The following is a 17398-nucleotide window of genomic DNA, read 5'->3' as shown; positions in this document are numbered from 1 at the left end:
TTATTGGATGAAAAATGTAGAGTGAGAGACATGCAACTCTGTACTTACAAAAACTTGTACAGTCTTCATGAGAAATGGTTGGAAAATATAGCAATATCTGAATACTCTGGTAGTAGTATGTACAACCGTCCTATTGGAAATCTCAATTTTAATGCAACAATGCCGCATTCCACAAACATTATAGATTTGGCATCTGTTAATTTGAAATTATCGGAAAATATTAGCAGTTCGGTTGAGAAACAAGATGTCAGCCATTTGAACAATCTTCCAACTATGACAGATGGAGAGATGAATGCAGAAAATGTAAGTAAATTTTTTTTAGGTAGACAAGCAAGTGATTCGCCTGATGGTAACTGATTATAATAAAATCTTACTTAAATAATTCGAAACAAAATGAATGGTTTATCAACCAATACCATATAGTTTCTAATATTCTGTACTTAATTTAAATAAGGAAAATGTTTGCTATGTTATTTATAACTCACAGACAGGGTCTTTTAAATGTGTAATTGTTGGGAAAACAAGTAATCAACCAGGAACAAATCTTATAAAATTACTCTTAAAAAAAACATCACCTATACAGGGTGAATCGCTCAGATGGAGCAGTTAAATTCAAAATATCACCCTATAGAGTATCCTATGTATCTTCGTTAACTAACATAATTTCCCCAGGTAATGGCAATGCCTTTAGAAGTTCGGAAGGGCAATGAGGTGTCCGTAAATGCGTTGGTTCATCACGCCTACACCAACACTGGGAACACAGTGCGTCCAGTAGCATCCTGTATGCACTGCAACGGCCGCGTACAGTTATTATAACAGTCGACAGTACATACTATAACATATTGGTTGTGTATTTCCAAAATATCTCGGTTGTATCAATATTTGTATTATATAGAATTGTATTGTTACTTATTATTATAAATTTTTCTTATGATTAGAATATAATATTGCAATAACTATTTATATTGTCCATATACCATTCCAGTTTGTCTACTAAACCTAGTTCCAGATTGTTCAATAGTAATAAATTAAGATTTTTTTCTCCAGACTTATCTAGTGAAATATAAATGTGTGATGGTGTGATATGGAGAATTATGAAACTATTATACTAAAAAAATATTTTAAAAACCATGTAAATTAAAATAAAATCAATTTGAAATTCATCACATAATTTCTATGTAACTATACACTATGAAGTATAAAATAATAAACCACAAAATATTTGAGATTACTTCAAGGAAATTGATCGAGTTTAATTACTCCCGTTTTATGTTATGTAGGTATTATAAGTTTTATAAAATATATTAATACCAGTATTGCTTTTTCAAATTGGCTACATACTTCCATAGATCTCATTTAAATAGTAACATATATTTTGAGCTATAATAATAAATCATAGTGTAAATCATTTTTCTATTTTACGGGGGACTTTAGAAAAGTTCTTAGCCTAATCACGAAATTCGATTTGAGAAGTAAAATTTCTACATACTCAATAAATAATAATTTTTACGTTGTCGATATTATATAGTGTAGCTTCAAATTGAGGGTAGTAAGAAATACTTATAACTTTTCAATCTAATTTTAAGCTATGACCTTTTGAAACGGCCCTAGTAATTCTAATTTAACATTTCAATGTGGGAACGTTGAATTAAAACGAAAAGCATTGGTTCGATAAAAAGTGGTTGTAAATCTTTCTTTACGCCTTGATATAAACTCTCATAAATTTATTTTTATATGTAGTTCAATGCAATGACTGTGTAAAATTGACCTTTGCCAAGACACATTAAACTGCTTACACATCTGGCGAATGCGCTTGTTTGGGAAAAACTCTTGTCGCTCTTGACTTCTAAGTTGTAAGTGCTGGCTACGCATCGCGCGTAGTCATTGCCATACAATAACATTATAGACAACATCAGAACAGAAAATAAAGGCAAAGAAAGAGACTATAAAGGAGCCTGGGATTATAAAACTTTGAAATTTAGTGGAAAGGGTAGCTGTCAAATAACAGTACTAGCAAACTCTGACGTCACTTAATGTCACCGGCTATAACACTACATAGGTGAGAAAGAGATAGCTAGATAATACCACCACGCCTCCATTTCTTCTCTTAACAATATTTCAAATACGAATAATTGCTGTATTTAATAATAAAATATCCAAATTTGAATGAAGGAAACTACTCTTGCATTAACTGCAGGCATTTTCCACCGTTTCTGCGCATTCTCCGGATGGGTACACAGCCTTAGCCATTATTCACTCGCGGAAAATAAAACTTGTTTTGGAGGTAAATACGGCACAGGAAAAGTCATTGAATTGGTACGTTATTATGTTGTACCAGAATATTTAAATAGTTAAAGACCGGAATAATAAATAACTCCGGTTTGTATTAAGTAATAATTATCCATAATTATTCATGAAAAACTGCGATACTGATTGCAGTGTATACTTACGCTGGTATTCATAAACGTTACTTATCTAAGGACGAAGCATTTCTGTGATATAGTCCGTTCAGAAAGAGAACCGTCGCGTCATGGGATTTGAAGTCGCTACTATGCTTAATTACTTTTTTTGTTTAGTTTCGGTATGCTCCTGTACAAAAATCCCTTAAAACAACACGCAAGATCGTTTATAACAAAGCAATACGACATGAGAAATAAGTTAAACATTTACCATATGGCGTGGAAGAGTTGCTATATAAAAATCGTAAAATTAGTTCACTTTTCGGCCACGACGGTTCTCCTTCTGAACAGACTATAACAAGTCTGTTTCTCAGTGCTGACGGCATGGCAGCCTTCACAGTGCGTAACATAGGGCTGTTGTGATTGGCTAATATTGAGATACAACTTTAATCTAGTTGGCTGTCAGATAAACAAAGCTGGGAAACAGACTTATTATCTCAGCAATGCTTCGTCCTTAGATTAGTAACTTTTATGAATACGGGCGTTAGATATTATCAATTTAAATGTAACTTAACTTTGGTATTGAAGTGAAGTAAGTGGTTAAAGTTATCCATCTGGGCTCTAGTGGTAAAATGTTAAGATGAGATGAGAGATGTCCCCACCAAAATAGTTGTCACTTGAATTGGCATATCACACAATGAAAGACTTATTATTAGTTGATGACTCTTTCGCATATCAAATATTCTTATTGTACTCTTTAAATATTTTAAGTTATCTGGCTAATTGGTTATTCAGAAATTTACAACTTGTGTATTTTGTTATGGATTTACATTTATACATAATACAACACAAAATATCAACTTCTGCCTGGTGAAGACTCAGCTTAATAATAGAGTATTCTACAACTTTTACTTAAGTAGAACTTTAACTCAGGAGCCCAGTTCCCTCTATGGGGACATATCCGTGTTTTTGCAATTAGGGTACTCTATCTTACCGATTGATAAGATTGAAAAAATCTTCTATTTGCCTCCACGGCTATCAAAGCTGATATTGATTTAGAACGGTCGTAAGTGCAAAGACGGATTTACCCACGTAGACGGAATAGCGCCTCCTGATCTTATTTATTATTTTATTTAAAATGGTAAGTACTTTATTTCACATTAAGTATCGTAATTCACTACGAGAGATAGTAAAATTTTGAAAGGTTAATAATATTATATTTTTCGTTTTGTTTGACTCTCCAGTTTATTACAATTTTAAGTTTTATTCAATAAATAAAACAAGTCGTTATACTATATTAATTTTATTTCACGAGTATACAACTATTTTAAATAATTGTATGCTTTTGGAGTTGGTTGTGGTAGTCCAGCATCTCAGTGCCGGTGTAGTTGTAAGCGAGATAGTCTCGGACCGGCACGTATTTAGCTCCTCCGAACCAGTCCACCATTGCAATTTGGACGATTTTCAATTTGCCGATGAACCAGTCGTGGTCTGTAAATGGGAAAAAAATCGTTGACCTTATCGATAAATTCTTTAGTCAGTTTTTTTGTACTTCATTTTTTAGATACTCAAAAAAAGTTATATTTTAAGCATTAATGAACTGGTTATTGTATTTGACTTAATAAGTAATATTCGATAAACCTAATTCTCATGTATAAATTAAAAAAAAAAATGATATTAGTGGAACAAACTGGTAGAATATTGAAACTGTTAATTACTTTTTATTATAGGTACTCTACCACAGTGGCGAAAGTTGAAATTTTTAGATATAGGGTACCCGACGCTACCTATAGGTACTTACTAATATGCATATATACAGACTGATAATTACATTCTACATAAAGAGAAGCCGACAGGAATCGAATTATATGGCCCCTTCGCCACATTACCAGTCGGAAAAGTTTGTTTGTATTAGGTATGCTTGGAGGATGCACTGCGAGTTTACAGTGCTAATGCCCTTTAGCATTGCAATAATATTGATTTACATGACTATCGTCGTGTACTCACCTGTCGGCCAATGAGCCATCGCAGGATGTCTCTCGAACAACGCCGCCTTCGCAAATGTGAACTCTGGGGTATTCTCCTTGAGCTGTAACAATATTTGCAGATTTTACATATGACTAATTCTGAACGAAACAAAATATTTTTCGTTAAAAAATACAGTCAAATTGAGAATCTTCTTACATTTGAAGGGCATTAAGAAATACAATAGCGCAGTTTAAATAAATTTATGTTTCCAACTCACATACCAAACACTGTTTTGTGTTTGGTATGTGATATAACATATTTACCTAAGTATAACATTGGGGTATATATTATAATTTATATGCAGTATTAATATAGGATTACAATGGACTTTCGGATGACAGTGTAGTTTGAGGGCAGTCTTCTCTGTGAAGGTAAGCTCAGGGGTCCTATTCCATCTTAGATTAGAACCGCCCGTAATTGCAGATGGATTCGGCCCGTAGACGAGATAGGGACCCTGATCTCACCTACGTATTTTTTCATTGTTAATTGAACAAGCTTGGTGTAGGATTGATATTTAATGCAGATTTTTTAATCTTTTTTTTTTTTAAATCATACTGATATTTATTAATATTAGATACGGTCTGCTGAGATCATAACATTTTACGCCTGGTCATTTTAATGAATACTGTTTGTTGATTCTAACAAAAACCTAGTGTTTTCGTTAACGAAGTTTGATGAATAGATTGTTATTTCCGACGATATAGGATTAATGTTTGCCGATAAATACACAAAGAAAGTATTTATCGAACAAAGAAATAATTATCTTACGTATTATGACTACTTACCACAGAACATACCTAATATTATTGCGTATTGTACACGGAATTTTGAAAATGATTGACGTACAGTCGCAAAGAAAATCATTCACGAATCACGTGCAAATTGTTCGTTATGATTTCTTAAGTTGACGTCAATGTTAGACATTAAAATAAAACTATTATAAGTACGGATTCAATCGCGGTTAAATTATAATTTTCTACCGACGTTTCGAAGACTTCAGACGCAGCCTTCGTAAAATGCAAAAAAAATTTCGTTATTCGTTTTCTTTAAAACATAAAAAAAAAGGCCCAAAATAAATTTGAACCCAGTATCATACTATTATAATTTTAATAAATTGTTGGAAAATAGAAAAAGCCACACGTATTTTCACGTTACCAATTTTCAAAATATAAAGTGTTTCGGCTTAAATGTAGAAAGCTCATTCTCTAAGGTAACACAGTACATGTTTTTTAAGTGTTACATAATTAACAATAAAAAATCAAACTCGTACTAGTCGCAGTTGTCATACTGGTTTTACGTCCATGGAACTATGATTAAACATATTATAAATGTTTCTCATATTAAACTTACCTTTTCATCTTTCCTGATAACATAAGCCTGGTGCAACGCGGGTCTTCTGGGTCGTATTTCTGCTGCTCGCAGTATCGCGTCTCTTCAAGCGATACTAAGACAGTAGCGCGGTTGTTTTTCTATAAAAACATAACAATGAATCATCATTATTTTACTTACATCAAATATTTACGGTCATGACTTTCCTTCGATGTTTTGAGAACCAAAGTACAAATTATAATAACCTTTATTGAACTCTAGAAAACAGTGTTGTGTCCCCAACAGCTTGTTTCATTATAAGTATGTACCTACTTTATTGATAAGAATAAATTAAATATAGTCATAATTTCTTCATTTAGATGCTATTTTATAAAAGGTATGCAAACAACAGCGAAATGCAAACCTATATAATACGTAGATCTTTAATATTTTTCAATGTTACATAAGCATTTTATTTTGTTTATAGTACTTATTAAGTTTTAAGCGTTACACAATTATTTGCGTTGAAGTTACTGAACTGATGTCTACGCTGAGTATAGCGGAGAGTAGTGCTGGGCAAGAAAAATGCCGGCCAGCTAAATATATTTATGATCTTTCTATAAGATGGGGGAAGATAAAGAAATATACGTACCGATAAGTCTCGGGCACTGAAGTCCAAAGGAGACATGTAGAAGTACGGAACTCCAGTGGAATTTGCCAGGGATCCATCCACCACCGATTTTACGTTCGAGAACGGAAAACCTTCAATGGCCGGAAGTACTGATATGGTCGCTAATGAAGCCCAATCTACAAAAAATAAGTTATAATCGCTAAACTTCTGCAAAACAAATTAACAAACTATATGTAGGTACCTACATACATAATTACAACAGCTGCAATTAACACTACGCTAACTTGAAAATGTTAACTTTACAGGAGAGACGTATAAAGTGAAAAATAAGATTAATTTTATAACACTTGAACTTTCTTAATGAGCGTTTTGTATAATTCAAGAATTCTTCATTTTATAGCAAAAAAAAGAGATTTTGTAAGCTTAATAAGACAAGTTTATTTTCGCGGCTTTGCCCGCGTGAAGGAGTTTTACGGGATCATTTTTTTACTTGATATGTATCCTTATAATATTATGACCAAATTACACAAAATCATTATAAATTGTAGCCTATGTGTTATTCTGATGTATAACCTACATTACTGTCAAGTTTCATCCAAATCTGTTCAGTAGTTTTTTCGAGAAAGAGGAACAAACATACATACATCCAAATGTCCTCACAAAGTTTCACATTTATAATATTTGTAGGATAGATATAATAATTTTGCATTCTAACGAATATTAGCCAAAAATCAATTGAGCGTAGTGTTAATTGCTGGTATTGAGTAGTACCGCCTTCTTTAGTATAAATATAATATGGTTTGAGAGGTCAAGGGCATAGTTCAAGTATTATGTAGTATGAAACGGTTTTCCGTGTTAACTATTATATTTCTTGTTGAATTTGCGAAGTCTTTATTGGCGATATACCTTCCTATAAATATAGATATATAATACCAATTTGAATTCCTGTTTGTAAATGTCCACTTTTTGTATAATTTGGTAGCTATAAGCTAAGGTAGTTAAATATATTAAAATTAATTTAAATATGCAAAACATCTGAATATAATATAGCAGGAGAATAACTTATTGTGGTAATGATGAGAATTATTACCACAGACAGTAAAAATAAAATAAACAGCAAGGAATGTTATCGTATGAAGCGCTCAAATAACACCAATAAAATAAACATTGCATATGGCCGATAATAAACATTCGTAACAGCAAACTGGGATTCCCTTTATAAAATGTTTGTAAATAAAATAAAGAATTCAATTATTTTCTATAAAATTAGTTTATAGTTATTCATTTTGAGCAATCTCTCCAAAATAATATTTTATAATAATGGCACTGGCCTCCTCTACTACTGAGAGGGATAAAGCCTAACCCCCTTATTCATAAACGTTATTTATCTAAAGGACGGATGATTGCTGTGATAACAAGGCTGTTTGTCATTGCTGACGGCATAGCAGTCTTCGCAGTGCGTGGACATAGGGCCGTTGTAATTAGTTAAAATTGAGATGCAACTTTAATCTAATTGGCTGTCAGATAAACGAAGCTGAACAAACAGCAAGCTGTCAGATAAACAAAGCTGAGAAACAGACTTTTCATCACAGCAATGCTCCGTACTTAGATATGTAAATAACGTTTATGAATACGGGCGTTAGTCTACTATCCTGGCCTAGTGCGGATTGGCAGATTACACATACCCTCAAAATTCTTATAGAGATATCCTAAGGTATGCAGGTTTCCTCACGATTTTTCCTTCACCGTTAAAGCAAGCGATAAATCGTAAAGAATACACACATGATTTTAGATCAGTCAGAGGTGTGTGCGCTTGGGTTTTGAAACTGCGGACATTCGTCTCGTTAGTTCGTTCCACAACCAACTAGGCTATCGCCGCTCACATCGAAAATAATATTATAATTTGATTTAAATCAGGAGCTCTTGTGTGTCTTCAATAAGCATGTGGGCACATTTTTATACTATTTCATTATGATCTTTTACCATTTTGTCAGTTTAATGATACACACCATATTAATCAATACCCAGACACAAGCCAATAATCACCTTCATGTTCACAAAAATATACATTTTAATAATAACATTACACACATGACGTACATGTAAAAGGCGAATATTTTGGCACGTACTTTGTGAATGGAATCCAAATGGCGAGATTACAATATTGTTATATATTTGTCACGTAAAGGTAAAGTTAAAGATGTAGCTTCTGAATTTAAGAATATAGTCATATACGCAAAAAGTCTTTTGAATAAACACAATATAAGCAGTCATATAATGTTCCAGGATATAACTGACTAAATGTTACTTTATTTGCACCTCTGTAAAACCAGTTTGTTGTTATTTGTCGACTTATAATTATTTATATTACCGACATTGAAAAGAAACAAATTTATTCAGAGACTGGTCTATATTTGCTCAGCCTGTTTAAAGTTAGCATATCAACAACCAGTTGCTGGATATAAATAATAAACGTTAATTGGAATTCGTCAAACACGTCATTAATTTCACCATTTTGTCGACCTATCGCCTCACCGTTCATAGCTAAACGCAGGCCTTCCCAAGTAAATTTCGGGCTCATGTCATGTTTTATTCAGATAATTTTAAAAGTTCGTGTCGTGTGATATTTACAATAACTACATAAATTGAGTAATGAACTGTCCTGTTTTTAGGGTTCCGTGGCTTATGCTTAAGAAAACGGAATCGTTATGGAATCATCTTATGGTTCGTCTATCTCTATGATTATATGATCTTGATACGTGACACATAAAGATTACCTCTGCTATAATTTACAAGATATTCGAAATAAACAGATAAATGAACTTGAGTAAAATTAAAAGTTATCATAGGTTAACAATGGTTAACGCAATCCTAAAACAGGATCGACAACATGTATTCAGAAGGTCAACCTCGCAAGTGACCACACGTTTAAAACTAAGCGTCTAGGTTTTTTAATAAAACACTGATTCTGTCTATAAAGAATATATAAAATAAACTTTTAGAAGATTGATATAATTATATTTACTTTAACAAAGAACTATACGTACTTTTCTTTTCAAGAAAGATGATCATGTTTTGTATTGTTTATTAAATTAAACAGTATATGCCTCCTCTTGTTCCTATCAGCCGTAATATGCAAAATACTCGATGATTAATGACCTCCATATTGTCATTTTAAAACTGGCTACGAACTATCACTGGGTGGTTTTGATAGATTATTGCAGGAAGCAACAGTCAAGCGTGTAGCGATTTTTCTCTTTTGGCTAGGCCAGATTTTATGACCACTCATAGTTTCTATAATAGTACATAGATAAGGATCTTAGGATGCTGCATAGAATGAACTCTTGGTCGAACCTTGGAAACGCCTACAGTTAACTACGAAAGAAATTCAGCCAAATTCAACTTACCAGCGTTATGAAGGACATACCGCGCCATCGCTACCAACTTCGTGTGGTCTGGTGGGTCAGCTCTCTGTTTGTGGGATGTGCTCGTGGTTTTGATTTCGTTCGCCGCGTCATTGTGCGACCTACGATCATGGTAATCCTTCCTCCATTTACCATCAGCGTAGATGTTCAAGAAGCATAACGACAATATTAATATCGCCCACTTCATCTTTATATCTAGAAAAAAAAATCAGGTATGTCAATATAATAAATAGATAAAACTGGTTAGAGGAGTGAAATTCCGAGGATATTGAACTCGTCTGTTCTTCATTTTTTTACAACTAAATGACGAGCCAAGCCAGCCTTATTATCGGTACGCCTGCCAATGCAAAATAGCAACACTGCTCAGAACTTTGACTTCTCCGTCACGTCCTGCTGCTCTTGGTTATTAATATTATACATACCTATATACATTTTTCCGAAATATAAATAGTCCAGGGCGTAGTAATTGCATATACATAGAGCTGTTTAGTTATAATATGTTTACTTCTAACAAGCATACAAATATATTTACAAACATTAATATTTCTTTTATTTTAATAACGGCAATGAGTAAGCACTTTTCTTGTTGCTTATACCAGTCTCGTTTACCTACCTACGCATATCTACTACAATGAATACATTTTCGTCAGAACTTCGGTACTTAACTATATAAATGAAAATACAATTACGCTGATAACACTTGAAGTCCATAGGAAAAAAGAAATAATACTTAGTAAGATTTTTCAAATCAGGTAGCATTGCAGTTGGGCAAGATTTTATGCATTCGAAACATAGTTTTAAATCAAGTTAGGTATTTAAACTCCCTACACTTAAACAATCAGTGTTAATATTTAATTTATTCACTACGGTATAATCTTACCGGCATTTATTTATAACACGCAAAACAATACACTTATTTACACAAGCGAGAATAACTCGTCCATCAACGACCACGTCCGTTGACAGAATAAACCGCGCAAATTAAAACGTGATGTTGCACTTGCGATTTGCGAAGTTTATACCGCGTCTAAAAACTTGCCAGCGTTAATTTAAAGAAAATACATCTAGACTTTTGATTAACTAACAATTTTATGTGAAAAATAGGTAGGTATATTTTATGTTTTGGGCTGTGTCTAAAAACAACATAAATTAAAACTACATGCACTTGAATTATTGCCCGTACTATGCCATACTAAGATACCAGCTAGTTACTTACGCAAGTAGTAACAGTGAAAAGCAATACAAGTTTATTTCTGTTAATGAAATATAGACCTTATCGCATCGTTTTAAGTTTGATATGTAGTAACTTCACCGAATGGCGCATAAATTAACATTACAAAGACGCAATCTTGCGCACCTCATGAGCATTTTGGCCTTTTAACTTGCTAAATGTGTGATGTTCGTGTATGTCCACCTTCATTGATATGTATAACTGGGCAGGCGGGAAATTACAAAATCTAGTTTATACTCATAAAATGTAATTTTCATACAAAATGCTTTTGTGATTCAACGAAGATATAAAATTACTTATTGTATACGAATAGGCTGACGAGTGCTCGCATTAAGGCGAGACAAGCAATCTCCTCGCACCACCAGATAACATTAATCCCGCAATCAATGAATTATTAAATAACAATGCAAGAAAATATTAAAATACATAGGAATTAAACTAATTTTCGGATTCTATCGCGGTGTTAGTATTTTATTTTCTCCCGACGTTTCGAAGACTTTGCAGCCTTCATGGTCACGGGGGGGACTGAGGTGTTGTTCATCCGTAAAGTCAAAGTTACAATATCTACCTACATTTTACAATTATACAACTTTTTATTATTTTTTTTTTAATTTTAGCTGTTGGTGGTCCGATCTACGCAGAATGAGCTCACAGTGTCTTGAAGTCTGGCAGCCGGTCTTTTGGGTTCCGATTTAATTAAATGTAGAACTGGATCCCAGGCTTGTGCAAGCTTCCAACCATCTTCCCTATTGAAATTAGGATGTTTTTTAATTTCAATAGCCTCGCGAATCATCCTAGGTAGGAATCGGTGTTCTTTGGCGAGGATTTGTGGCTTGTCTAGTCGCAGATAATGATTGGCGCCTCCCTCAGAGTGTTCAGCGACTGCAGACTTCGTCGAGCGTCGGTGTTTCACGTCAGCTATATGTTCTTTTACGCGGGTCCCTATATTTCTTTTTGTTTGCCCGATATAAGAGGCCACAGTTGCAATCTATTTTGTATACTCCCGGTTCTTGTAGAGGTATGTGACACTTGACAGGTGGTAAAATTGACTAATCTTAGGCGGCTTAAAATAAGTTTTATGGAAGCACGCTTCAGGATGTAGCCAATCTTGTTGTTGATGATGATAGAATCCGAAAATTAGTTTAATTTCAATGTCTAACATTCGCGTAAACATAAGAAATCATTATAAAATACATAGGCTTAAAAAACAAATGCCACCCATATTCTCAAGGCGAATCAGAATAACTGTAGCCGGCCCTAGTGGATGAGACGTTTTGAAAAAATCAGAGGTGTGGTTAATTCGGACTACGGTAGGTAGGGATGACTTTAGACCGACCGGTCGGTTTTATTTTAAATAGACATAAGAAATGTAGGTAAGAAGGTAACTAAATTACGTAAATGAAATGCTTACCTCATTCATTTGGTTTCAAAACAAAACTAATAAGTAAGTACAACTATTTAGTTTTTACATATTTCCACTTCAATGATACAACATCGCAACTTTCTAACGATTTGTTTATACTTACCAAGTTCAAGCATACAAAGTAAAATGTGTTTATGAAACTAAGCTCATTTTCAAACAAATACAACATAACACAGAGAGTGTATCAGAAGAATATGACGTAACATTAAGTATACCTTATCACAATAAATATATAATTTACTGACTGGTTTTTATTTTAAACTATCAAGTATTATATAAGCCGAAGAAATATAATAGTCCCCCCGGAAAAACAGCACAATTAAAGGAAAATATACATACTTATACTTGTCTTCACGGAACTAAAACAGAAAATGGCTTAAGTATTAATATTTTGTAGTAGTAGGTATTTGGCCAATATTCAGCTATACAGTAGACAATAGGGGAGACTGGGGTCTTAGTGATCAGGCATATATTTATTTATTTATACGATACAGGCATAGCCCAGTGTAGGCATCACCGTTTAAGTGAGTGATTGACTGGGTAAAATTTCGATAAATAGGCATTTTTAATTAAGATTTAATTCAAAAGGAATCGCATTTTCAGTACTCAGACTCATTTGAAAGCAAACGGCAAGCAAAAGCGTGCTTTACATTGTGGGTAGTTAATTCATCATACTTTATACTTTAGTCCTGTAAATACTAAACTATAAAAAAGTGTTTCATTGTTTTTGTTTTCATAAACCCGCACAAACTCCCTAAACTATGAAATATACGTATTATTTTTTTATAACCTACAATTTCGGTGCGATTTTAAATTGTTAATATCCACGCAAACCTGAAGTAATTAAGTACCTGTAAATAACAATACTTATAATAGTTGTCTTCCTTTAAAGTTGTTTCTAAAAATATAACCTTTGGTATAATCTGCATCCATATATTCGATTGTTCAAAGATAATCGACGATATTCTACGAATCACAACAATTCCACAATGTTTCCAGTCTCCTCTATATGTTTCGATAAGAATATCACGTACGCGATAAAGAGTCAATTTACTTGACCTCTATATCTGATTTTACAGATAATGTTATCTTCTTATAACGTAATAAACAATTACCAACTTATTGTTAGATAAATTCAGCAGTTATCTTTAGTTTGCAAAATTCTTTATCGTAGTTTTATAATTTTATTTAAGTAATTATAGGTGTTGGGATTCCTTTATGTGAAGTTCGGGAAGGAAAGTCGTTATGGGGAAGAATCGGAATAAAATAGATTATAAATTTATAAGAATTATTATGAATATGGTATGTCGTAGGTTTTTAAAAAGCTTAGAAAAAAAGTACGAAACTGCAATAAATTGGAATTTATTTGTAGTAATTGTATTGCAATAACATTTTTATTTCAACGTTGTTGAGTACTCTTTGCGATTTGTTCCTTCAGCATCAAAATGCTAGCGCGCTGCTCTGGAGGCAGTAATGCTATTTGTTCATCTGATAGCTGCAACACTTGCATAATCAACGCGGCCTGGGAAGAAAATAAAACAGATTACTACACTTATTCCTTCCAAATATAAGTACAGATTTTTTAAATTTATTTCAGCATACAGCGAAGGCTAAGTCTCGATAAAATTTGCGGTATCTCAATGACAAAGCTAAGCCAGACAACAAAAAAGATAATTTCTTAAATTAATTTGCGAACAATATAACATGGTAAGCAATTAAAAATTATATATGATAGAAATAAAAAATGCTTTTGTGTAATAGTTTCATGCTATTAGTAAAACTTACCTTTTCTTGATCTGAAGCACCTGATGGTATGCCTTGAATGTTTCGCGCTTGTGCCGCGCTCGGCATGCCGGCGGCAATTGCGCTGCGAAATATATTCAAAAATGTTAACGATATTACAATTGTTTCTAAATTAACTTAAGATTGCATTACAAGTGGAATCAGGAAAACAACATAATAGGTTATTTTGATTAAAACGTTTCTGCTAAAGATAGGTATATATTTTTTGCACTATACCTAATATTGTTTATTAAGTGTGTGGTATTATAATTTCAACATCTTTAGGAATTTCATTTACCTCATCTGAAAATAGTATCTACATAACATTATCTAATTAAATTATAAGGTTCTAAAGTCTACGTTTGACTGATGTGGTAAGCTTTGACCCAAACTCCCCTAATCATTATAGATTATTGATAATGTCCTAAAATTAGAATTTTATTTTGCAAAGCAACATATTACTGTTAATTAAACTTTTAAAACGTCAACATCGGTTTTAGATTTATTTCTTCATTTAGTTTGCCACTATAATATTCTGCCGAGTATACAAATAATTTTGACCTTATTTCATAAAATACTAAGAAATTCATGTTCATTTAGGTGATTTTGCAAATCGTTTGTTTATATTAATGCCAATTGCATGTTGGAAATGCACTTACGTTGCGGCGGCGGTTTCGGCTGCGTGCGTGGGTCGTTGGGCCGCACTCTTGGGTCAGCATTGAACGGCTGGGAGTTCGCCAGACGCGGGTCGCGCGGGAACGGCCTACATAGTAAAATGGATTGTATTAATTCCCAATATTGAAATGACGTATGCGATCGGTCGGCAAATTATACCAGCATTTTACCTTTATTGTAAAAGTGGCATAATAGGGTACCGGACTCATTTTGTTCTTTACTATTATCAAATATATACGCTGTATAAATTATAACACAGAAGGAATTATTAAAATCCGGTAAAAATCAACAAGTTATAAGTCTTTGAATGTCAGTGGAAGGGGTAATTAACAAGAAACAGAAAAGAGACGAAATATCCACCTTTGACGTCATCGGGAATTACGACGCGTGCAAAAGAAAGAGATGAAGCGATATCCCCACAACGCGCCCACTTCTGCACATTACAATATTTGAAATATGAATTACTAGCCCATTTTTTAACCAATTTTTATGCAGTTTTCGCAGAAGTGCTTCTTTTTCATATTATTAACCATTACATATAGAATAATGAACAAAATCAAACATAGACCGGTTCCCTATTATGACACCGACCCAGATAACATCAAAATTATGAATATGATGTCAAAATACGTTAGGGACTTAATTTTCGGTTAGGTAACATTACAATAAATAAAAATATAACAACCATCAGGTTAAAAAATGATCCTAAAACATGATTAAAATTAAATAATTATCAGCCCGGTATTATTTATTGTCTGCTGGAAAAAGGCTTCCACCACTAGAGAAATAAACAATCAGCCAAAAAAGTAGCTGAATAAATTGAAAAATCTTCTACAAATTGACTGCAATTTATATGTAATTTTTTTATCTAAAATAAAAGTATAATTTTTTAAGTTTTTATTAGTGAAAAAAAATGCTTGTTTATAAGGATACAAAAGGTTTGCGATTTGAAATTTTTAATTAGTTCAGATACTTTATTGGCTGACTATACCTATGAGATTTTCATCTGTTACTCTACATATCCACATATATAAGATAAACATAGTTTTTAATGAGAATTTTAACAACATAAAATATCGCAATTGCGTCTCTGTGTTATTATTTTTTTCTGACTTCTCATTTTTACGTCACTTTTCTACGTCATGCAACACAATAGAAACACAAAAAAGAAAATATACATTAAAATAGAAATCGCTGCATTTTGGTAAATGTTTCAAATTAATGAAAATAACCAATCAAGTTGATTCGTAATGATTCCTGCGTCCGCACCGCTCGCACAAAATTTTGGTACGATCGAAACCAAAACATAAAATTCAGTATCCAATACCGGTAATCCGTATTTCACTTTCTTTTTCAACGATCATGAGAAGCAGTTTCATAGAATCATAAAAAATTAAGCAACATAAACATACATTGTGGTGTAGGATATATGTCTGTAAAATAATATGTATACAAAAATCCTAAATATAGTTCACAGATTGTGCAACTTACGTTTCTTGTGGTACCTCCACACTGACAGCAGGACTTGACAAAGAATGTAAATGTCAACTGAGTATTATGCAATCTATATAACAACTAATGCTTTCCCGATTCGGTTTTGGAAATCTACTAAATCCTTCAAATTTATTCAAAGTCACTAGTCTTTATTTTCAAAGGGGTTGGCAGAGGCACATTTAATGCATCCATATCGCCGAGCTGATATCACCAAATTTTACACTGATTCAATCGCAAGTATTTCATATGTTTTTCAAGTCAAAAATTAAGAGATGTTACATGGCTAGTTTGGGAATTGAACCCAGAATGTTAAGGTTCATAGTCCACATTCACTGCTTACTGACCATCAGCACTAGAAAGTGGATATCCTCGTTTCTTGTATTGTAGTCAGTGTTTACAGTTAGAAGACACTAAGTTAAGGTGAATTATTTGTTTATTTGTAGGCCCATTCTATCAGCAAGATAGGAGGCTCTTTTAATGGTATCAATTGTACTTTCCTTTTCCCATACTTAACTCATTTTAGATGTGTCATTTTGCATGCCAATGCTATAAATATTAAGTATTGGTGTACACTCACGGTTCTGCCGCGTGGTGCTGCGGCGGCGGCACAGGGTGTGTGGCGTCGGGTGCGGAGGGTGCACGGGCGGCAGACTGCGCATGTCCTGGTCGAGCAGCGGGGGCACAGCCGCGCGTGATCCTCGCAAGTCAACGTCCATCGACGGACGAGTTGCTGCAAGACACATAACACACAGTTTAAAGCAGCACAATATAAGTATATGCTCTCGACACATTGGTATATGGTGTGAATAGGGGTAATATATATATAACTATCAATGTATCATATTTTTCTAATGAACATATTGTCTTTTTCTAAACTGCAATGTGTTCATGGTAACTTGACCAGTAATAACTGAATAATTTGTCTAGTAAATTTTTAAACTATACTTACGTGGATACTGGCTGGGCGGTGGTACAGGATTAACAAGCAATGGAGGGTTGTGC

At 33.3% G+C, this 17398-nt stretch overlaps 3 protein-coding genes across 3 annotated transcripts; 1 reads left to right on the top strand and 2 right to left on the bottom strand.

The window, feature by feature from the left end:
- Positions 1-1242, top strand: LOC119190017 (golgin-45-like; the record flags this gene model as incomplete). The annotated part of the gene is given in 2 exon segments (XM_037441002.1): positions 1-303; positions 673-1242. Coding segments are annotated over 2 exon segments (447 nt in total), but the record flags the coding sequence as incomplete, so codon positions are not given.
- Positions 1243-3686: 2444 nt separating this feature from the next.
- On the bottom strand, positions 3687-12687 carry LOC119190018 (protein CREG1-like). The gene is given in 6 exon segments (XM_037441003.1): positions 3687-3890; positions 4407-4488; positions 5774-5896; positions 6388-6542; positions 9774-9986; positions 12549-12687. Coding segments are annotated over 6 exon segments (750 nt in total). The 5' UTR covers positions 12562-12687; the 3' UTR covers positions 3687-3726.
- Positions 12688-13791: 1104 nt separating this feature from the next.
- LOC119190119 lies at positions 13792-17386 on the bottom strand. Its single transcript, XM_037441189.1, has 5 exons — positions 17346-17386; positions 16974-17126; positions 14887-14990; positions 14231-14312; positions 13792-13967 (listed from the first exon to the last, which is right to left on the bottom strand). The coding sequence occupies exons 2-5, from the start codon at positions 17110-17112 to the stop codon at positions 13930-13932; spliced, it is 363 nt and encodes a 120-aa protein (XP_037297086.1). The 5' UTR covers positions 17113-17126; positions 17346-17386; the 3' UTR covers positions 13792-13929.
- Between the last annotated feature and the right edge of the window lie 12 nt (positions 17387-17398).

The sequence above is a fragment of the Manduca sexta genome, chromosome 21, assembly GCF_014839805.1.
Source record: "Manduca sexta isolate Smith_Timp_Sample1 chromosome 21, JHU_Msex_v1.0, whole genome shotgun sequence".
In the NCBI taxonomy this organism is placed as follows: Eukaryota; Metazoa; Arthropoda; class Insecta; order Lepidoptera; family Sphingidae; genus Manduca; species Manduca sexta.
This window is presented reverse-complemented; position numbering and strand designations above follow the sequence as displayed.